General features: G+C 42.5%; 1 protein-coding gene across 1 annotated transcript; it reads right to left on the minus strand.

The window, feature by feature from the left end:
• Nucleotides 1-231: 231 nt before the first annotated feature.
• On the minus strand, nucleotides 232-3,341 carry LOC110486017 (ras-related protein ORAB-1). Its single transcript, XM_021557309.2, has 6 exons — nucleotides 3,159-3,341; nucleotides 2,488-2,560; nucleotides 2,266-2,361; nucleotides 2,064-2,159; nucleotides 1,755-1,886; nucleotides 232-1,553 (listed from the first exon to the last, which is right to left on the minus strand). The coding sequence occupies exons 1-6, from the start codon at nucleotides 3,170-3,172 to the stop codon at nucleotides 1,356-1,358; spliced, it is 609 nt and encodes a 202-aa protein (XP_021412984.1). The 5' UTR covers nucleotides 3,173-3,341; the 3' UTR covers nucleotides 232-1,355.
• Nucleotides 3,342-7,888: the final 4,547 nt, after the last annotated feature.

A 7,888-nucleotide genomic window follows, 5' to 3' on the forward strand; every position in this document is an offset into this window, starting at 1 on the left:
AAAGGTGAAGTTTAGGTAAGGTTAATGGTAGGGGTTAGGGTATGGACGTGCCATGTTCAGCACAACAGCACCATTTACTGGACACAATGGAAGCTAGGCCAAAGATCATACCATTCAGCTTATGAAACAAGAGCACAAAAAGTCTGTCGCATTTCAGAGACTCTGCCTATTTCAGTGTGAAATGTACATGCTGAACAGGTGTAACTATCAGGAAATAATTCCAAGAATTTATTAAAGAATCTCCTTCATTGTTTAATAGTAGACATTGTGCCACAAAAATGTTAAGTCCTCAGCCACAAATCACATGCCGAAATTAAAATGTTCAGCTACTTTTCATGATGTCATATTGCACTTGCTTCTCTACAGGTTTAGCTAATCAGTTCTTACATATGTATAAATATATACAGTTGGTAGAATTATTTCAGCGTTTGGTGAAACTTTGTGCTGTTGGTTGAGAGACTGGCGGAGGAAAAACAATGACACTTTCAATGTAGCACGTGTCCATGTGGCATTATGTATGTCAGCAGAACAATTACTCTGTACAGGAATGTTAACTAATGCTAGTGTCATACAAAATTCATTAGACTAAACCCAAATAAGTGATAAGAGCTTGGGCATACAACCATTATGGGCATGCCAACAACGCAGTGTGCCAAAAGCATATCATATATACATCCTGCCATAAAGGCGCTGGCAAATTATTTGGGGCAGCATTATGAAGTTGGACCACGTGACATTGAATGATATTTCCTCTAAATAATGTGGGTTGATTACAGTGAGCAGACGTGCTAAGTCATGATGAGTGCATTCCAGATGCATTGTGGGTAAAGTAATCAGTTCTGCCAACATGCATAAAGCTCTTTAAAACATGTGCTTCATTGGGAGTGCTTCCTAAATCATTTTTGAGGAGATCAGGCCAAAGTCATGCTGATATCCACAGGAAAATAAGGAGAACAAAACCATCGTAGAAAAATGTATTATTAACTAGCAGACCTGGAGTAAAGAGTCGGACAAGGTTTATTCATATTCCTCTCATTCATAATTATCACCTTGTGCCTTGTTTAAAAATGTCTGGATAAGTTGCCACATCTTAATTTGTATAGGTATGTTTTGGTAATACGTAAAAAATATCCCACATAATGTTAGTGTGTTTCTGTGGGTGTGGATGGGCTTACCATCCTATTGCGGACCTTGGTGGGGGGGGTATTGCAACTGCACACACAATCGAGGCCACTGTCTTCCCTCTGTCACTCTCCCCCCATTTCTCTTTCTTTCTCTATCCCTATGGAGCATGGTAATTTTTTAGATTAGTAGGTAGGGGTCTGGGTGGATGGCGTTTGGGGGGCTGAGGGGCCTCAGCAGCAGCCTCCAGAGGAGGTCTTGACTGGCGTGCTCTGGATCTTGACGTTGGACTTCTCCGAGCCTCCGGCTGTGGCCCCAGGGCCCATTCTCTTCTTGATCTCAGCTGCCATGGTCATGAAGGCCTGCTCCACGTTGGTGGCACTCTTGGCGCTGGCTTCCAAGAAGGGGATCCCTAAATTGTCAGCAAATTCCTGAGGGAGGAAGAGAAAAAGACAGGGGACATGAGAGAGAGAGGCAACAGTAAGGTCTGAGTAGGGGAGAGGCATATACACACCAAGAAAGAGGCAAAGAGACGAGAAAAGAGTGGGGGACAGAACAGGAGTGAGAGAAGATTCAACTTAAAAATATAACTTTTTTGTTTGTTTTCATTCTGTAACCAGGTAGAGCGTTACCTTGGCCGTTGTGTAGTCCACCAGTTTCTTTGTCGTCAGGTCACATTTGTTGCCTACTAACAGCTTGTTCACGTTTTCACTGGCGTAACGGTCAATCTCCTGTAGCCACTGTTTCACGTTATTGAAGGATTCCTGGGGTGTGACAGGAGAGGAGACAACTGTTGATAACTCAACAACCGATGCAATAGACAGCATAACCAGATACACTGAAACTTTTAACTTACACAGGTTTGAGAACAAGGCTATCTGCTATGTAAACTTGTTATAGAAAGTGAAAAAATTTAAAAAGCGAATGAGGGATGGATTTACTTGGTCTGTGACGTCGTACACTACAATAATGCCATGCGCTCCTCTGTAGTAACTGGATGTAATTGTCCGGAACCGTTCCTGTCCAGCTGTGTCCCACTGGGGGCCAAATGAGAGCAAAGTCAGACCCAACATCATATACAAATCACAATGTTCCACTTCTGACATTCTTGTGACTCAAGTCATGTCAGCCATAGGTACTTACAATCTGAAGTTTTATGGTCTTCCCATCTAATTCTATGGTCCTAATTTTGAAGTCCACTCCAATAGTGCTAATATAGCTCTCTGTGTATGTGTCGTCCTGAGGAGAAAAACAGAAAATCCCTATGGGTGTTCAAAGTACAGTAAAGTTCCCGGGACATCAAACTATTATCTCTCAAAATATCAACAGGGCAAAAACACACCTAGACAGAGGAAAGCTACTTACTGCAAATCGGAGGAGGAGGCAAGACTTTCCAACGCCAGAGTCGCCAATCAGAAGCAGCTTGAATAAATAATCACTGAAAGGAGAGTAGACATTTCACAGGTTAAATAAATGTCAATTCAATTTGTTGAAAGTCAAAAACAACAAGGCAATAAATTGTCACATAGTAACTAGTTCTGGCTACTTTAGTGACAAAAGCCAGTCAATCAATAAATGCATTTGTATCACACAACAATCAAAGTAGCCTTGAATAGAATTAAACACATAGCTAACTATTGGGCCATTATGGTGAGCTGATTTTCATATTTGAAAAAGTCAACAAAATAGTTGACGTTTTAACTAGCTAATGTAACTAACGACGTTACCTAACTGGCCAGCTGTGATGGTAGCTAGCTAAATTAGCTACCAGCTGATATTAGCTAGCCTATGTATGGGTAGTTAGCTAGCAATCATGCTAGCTGGCGTTTGTACGTAGCTAGGAAGATAAAAAAACAGGCCCTAATACGCACATTAATAGTCAATATAAAACATGTCTAGAGTGGAGTTGATACAGAACATACCTTATGTCATTGATTTCATATGTGTAAAGAAGACAAAACAAGTATCTTAAACTAGCTGACCGTTAGCTAGCATAAAAAAACAGGCTGTCATCATTAACCAACAGTGTTACTTACTATTCGGGATTCATCGTTGACTAAGCACGGTAACGTTAAGCAGTTATTCTTTAAAAGATTGCTATCATTTGTCGTGGAAAATGTGTGTAATATAATCCAGCAACAATTTTTTTTCAGAACAACTGCAACTGGCTAGCTAACTACTCGGAGCCGAGATAATCGAATCAAATATGGCTGCCCTCCTGACCAGGAAATGCCAAAAAAAACTATGGGGCTACTGGAAGTTGTAGTCAAATCGTATTAGGCCTACATTATTTATGATCCATAATTTATTTATTCATTATTTCCACTCCGTGCATTATCATGGGCTAAAGAGAGATCCACACATCTGTCCGATTGTTAAGGGATGCAGAAGAGAGGTAGCCCAACACAATATTCTTATTGGCAGACTCAACAGCCTTGGTTCCTCAAATGACTGCTTCGCCTGGTTCACCAACTACTTCTCAACTAGAGTTCAGTGTGTCAAATCGGAGGGCCTGTTGTCCGGACCTCTGGCAGTTTCTATGGGGGTACCACAGGGTTAAATTCTCAGGCCGACTCTTTTCTCTTTATATATCAATGATGTCGCTCTTGCTGCGGATGATTCCTTGATACACCTCTACGCAGACGACATAATTCTGTATACATCTGGCCCTTCTTTGGACAGTGTTAAAAAAAACTCCAAACGAGCTTCAACGCCATACAACACTCCTTCCGTGGCCTCCAACTGCTCTTAAACGCTAGTAAAACTAAATGCATGCTTTTCAACCGATCGCTGCCCTCACCCGCCCGCCCGACTAGCATCACTACTCTGGACGGTTCTGACTTAGAATATGCGGACAACTACAAATACTTAGGTGTCTGGCTAGACTGTAAACTCTCCTTCCAGACTCATATTAAACATCTCCAATTCAAAATTAAATCTAGAACCGGCTTCCTATGTCGCAACAGAACCTCCTTCACTCACGCTGCCAAACATACCCTCGTAAAACTGACCATCCTGCCGATCCTCGACCTCGCGATGTCATTTACAAAATAGCCTCCAACACTCTACTCAGCAAATTGGATGCAGTCTATCACAGTGCCATTTCTTTTGTCACCAAAGCCCCATATACTACCCACCACTGCGACCTGTACGCTCTTGTCGTCTGGTCCACACTACATGTTCGTCGTCAGACCCACTGGCTCCAGGTGATCTATAAGTCTTTGCTAGGTAAAGCTCCGCCTTATCTCAGCTCCCTGGTCACCATAACAACACCCACCCGTAGCATACGCTCCAGCAGGTATATCTCACTGGTCATCATCTTTGGGGATGACCAGGGAGATATACCAATGACTGGAACGAAATGCAAAAATCGCTGAGGTTGGAGACTTATATCTCCCTCACTAACATTAAGCATCAGCTATCTGAGCAGTTTACCGATCGCTGCAGCTGTACATAGCCCATCTGTACATAGCCCATCCAACTACCTACCTCATCCCCATATTTTTTATTTACTTTTTTGCTCGTTCTACTTGCACATCATCATCTGCACATCTATCACACCAGTGTTAATTTGCTGAATTGTAATTACTTCTCTACTATGGCCTATTTACTGCTAGCAGCATACTACCCTGCATACCACTGCTGGCTTGCTTCTGAAGCTAAGCAGGGTTGGTACTGGTCAGTTTCTGGATGGGAGACCAGATGCTGCTGGAAGTGGTGTTGGAGGGCCAGTAGGAGGCACTCTTTCCTCTGGTCTAAAAATGTCCCAATGCCGCAGGGCAGTGATTGGGGACACTACCCTGTGTAGGGTGCAGTCTTTCGGATGGGACGTTAAACGGGTGTCCTGACTCTCTGAGGTCATTAAAGATCCCATGGCACTTATTGTAAGAGTAGGGGTGTTAACCCCAGTGTCCTGGCTAAATACCCATTCTGGCCCTCAAACCATCACGGTCACCTAATAATGCCCAGTTTACAATTTGCTCATTCATTCCCCTCCTCTCTCTCCCCTGTAACTATTCCCCAGGTTGTTGCTGCAAATGAGAATGTTTTCTCAGTCAACTTACCTGGTCAAATAAAAATGTATTGCCTTATCTCATATAGACTTTTTCTATTGTGTTTATTGACTGTACATTTGTTTATTCCATGTGTAACTCTGTTGTTGTTTGTGTCGCTTTGCTTTATCTTGGCCAGGTCGCAGTTGGAAATGAGAACTTGTTCTCAACTGGCCTACCTGGTTAAATAAAGGTGAAAAAAATAAATACTGGATCATTAGAGGAATATACAGTTGAGGGAACTCATTGACGGATGGCTGTATCGCACAGGAGGTTGGTATCACCTCAATTGGGGAGGACGGGCTTGTGGTAATGGCTGGAGCGGAATTGGTGGAATGGTATCAAATACATGGTTTGCTGCCATTCCATTCGCTCCGTTCCAGCCATTATTATGAGCCGTCCTCCCCTCAACAGCCTCACCTGATGTACTGTACCATGCATTTTGCTCTTCATGCTGGTGGTACCTTATTGGCTCAACCAGTTTCTTCTTGATTGCTGTAAGGTCTAAGGTCAAGGATAAAGAGCTAATTCCCATGCTTCAAAGCACAGCCAGTGGTGCTAGGAAAAGTAAACACCGGGATAGCTTCAGATTAACACCCAGGTAGAACTATAACTTTTGTTTAGCCTATTGTGTGGCTGGGTGCATTCTGTAAAGGAATTGTCTAACATGTAGTTGCTACATCAGTTTAACTTCCTCTCTTATGTGTGCTATTGATGGATCTGAGGAATTGATTAGCCATTAGTCACGGAAATCATAGGCCAAGGGCAGCAACAGCACTAGATCTGGGATTAATGACAGATTATTTTGGTAATTTTGAAAATGAAAAAAAAAAAGATTCAGGGGAGGGTCCTCTTCAGACAGACAACTCTCCCAACAAATCATAAGGTAGACATAGAACGTTTGCAGGCAAAATCTTTGCAGGGTTTTTAGTAAAGGTAATTGATGCAACCTAGCCAATTGCGAAATGCAGTATTTAAAAATAACCTCTCGCTAGCTACTATTTTGTGTCCGGGAGATGTTTATGCGAGGGCAATAAGCGGGCAAAGCAGTGAAAGCTGGATGTCCCAACTCCGCTCTTTCCTCTATGCTGGCTAGGCTACTCAACTGTAACTTTGGTTAGCTTTCAATAAATTGGCTAAATGGTCAACGGAGTTACCTCTTCATATGAACAAGACCATTTGTATTACATGCTATAAATTTCAAGTGAACTCAAACTGATATTTATCTATTTCAGTCTTTGGGAGCTAACGTTAGTTATTCTTAACACACTAGCTAGAGTTTAAGATGGGGGGGATTTAAAAAATATATATAAATATATTATTTGACGAAACATTGAATTCGGCCTGCTCATACAGTGGGGCAAAAAAGTATTTAGTCAGCCACCAATTGTGCAAGTTTTCCCACTTAAAAAGATGAGAGAGGCCTGTAATTGTCATCATAGGTACACTTCAACTATGACAGACAAAACGAGGGAAAAAAATCCAGAAAATCACATTGTAGGATTTTTTATGAATTTATTTGCAAATTATGGTGGAAAATAAGTATTTGGTCAACAACAAATGTTTATCTAAATACTTTGTATTGAGCAATATACCCTTTGTTGGCAATGACAGAGGTCAAACGTTTTCTGTAAGTCTTCACAAGTATTTTGGCCCATTCCTCCATGAAGATCTCCTCTAGAGCAGTGATGTTTTGGGGCTGTTGCTGGGCAACACGGACTTTCAACTCCCTCCAAAGATTTTCTATGGGGTTGAGATCTGGAGACTGGCTAGGCCACTCCAGGACCTTGAAATGCTTCTTACGAAGCCACTCCTTCGTTGCCCAGGCGGTGTGTTTGGGATCATTGTCATGCTGAAAGACCCAGCCACGTTTCATCTTCAATGCCCTTGCTGATGGAAGGAGGTTTTCACTCAAAATCTCACGATACATGGCCCCATTTATTCTTTCCTTTACACGGATCAGTCGTCCTGGTCCCTTTGCAGAAAAACAGCCCAAAAGCATGATGTTTCCACCCCCATGCTTCACAGTAGGTATGGTGTTCTTTGGATGCAACTCAGCATTCTTTGTCCTCCAAACACGACGAGTTGAGTTTTTACCAAACAGTTATATTTTTGTTTCATCTGACCATATGACATTCTCCCAATCTTCTTCTGGATCATCCAAATGCTCTCTAGCAAACTTCAGACAGGCCTGGACATGTACTGGCTTAAGCAGGGGGCCACGTCTGGCACTGCAGCCTTTGAGTCCCTGGCGGCGTAGTGTGTTACTGATGGTAGGCTTTGTTGCTTTGGTCCCAGCTCTCTGCAGGTCATTCACTAGGTCCCCCCGTGTGGTTCTGGGATTTTTGCTCACTGTTCTTGTGATCATTTTGACCCCACGGGGTGAGATCTTGCCTGGAGCCCCAGATCGAGGGAGATTATCAGTGGTCTTGTATGTCTTCCATTTCCTAATAATTGCTCCCACAGTTGATTTCTTCAAACCAAGCTGCTTACCTATTGCAGATTCAGTCTTCCCAGCCTGGTGCAGTTCTACAATTTTGTTTCTTGTTTCTTTGACAGCTCTTTGGTCTTGGCCATAGTGGAGTTTGGAGTGTGACTGTTTGAGGTTGTGGACAGGTGTCTTTTATACTGATAACAAGTTCAAACAGGTGCCATTAATACAGGTAACGAGTGGAGGACAGAGGAGCCTCTTAAAGAAGAAGTTACAGGTCTGT

The sequence above is a fragment of the Oncorhynchus mykiss genome, chromosome 13, assembly GCF_013265735.2.
Source record: "Oncorhynchus mykiss isolate Arlee chromosome 13, USDA_OmykA_1.1, whole genome shotgun sequence".
In the NCBI taxonomy this organism is placed as follows: Eukaryota; Metazoa; Chordata; class Actinopteri; order Salmoniformes; family Salmonidae; genus Oncorhynchus; species Oncorhynchus mykiss.

Excerpts from the sequence above, each read along its gene's own strand:
- LOC110486017 (XM_021557309.2), bottom strand. Across the intron at positions 2,160-2,265 it reads AGACCATAAAACTTCAGATT|TGGGACACAGCTGGACAGGA; the intron begins GTAAGTACCTAT and ends TTTGGCCCCCAG. Across the intron at positions 1,554-1,754 it reads TGGACTACACAACGGCCAAG|GAATTTGCTGACAATTTAGG; the intron begins GTAACGCTCTAC and ends TTCCTCCCTCAG.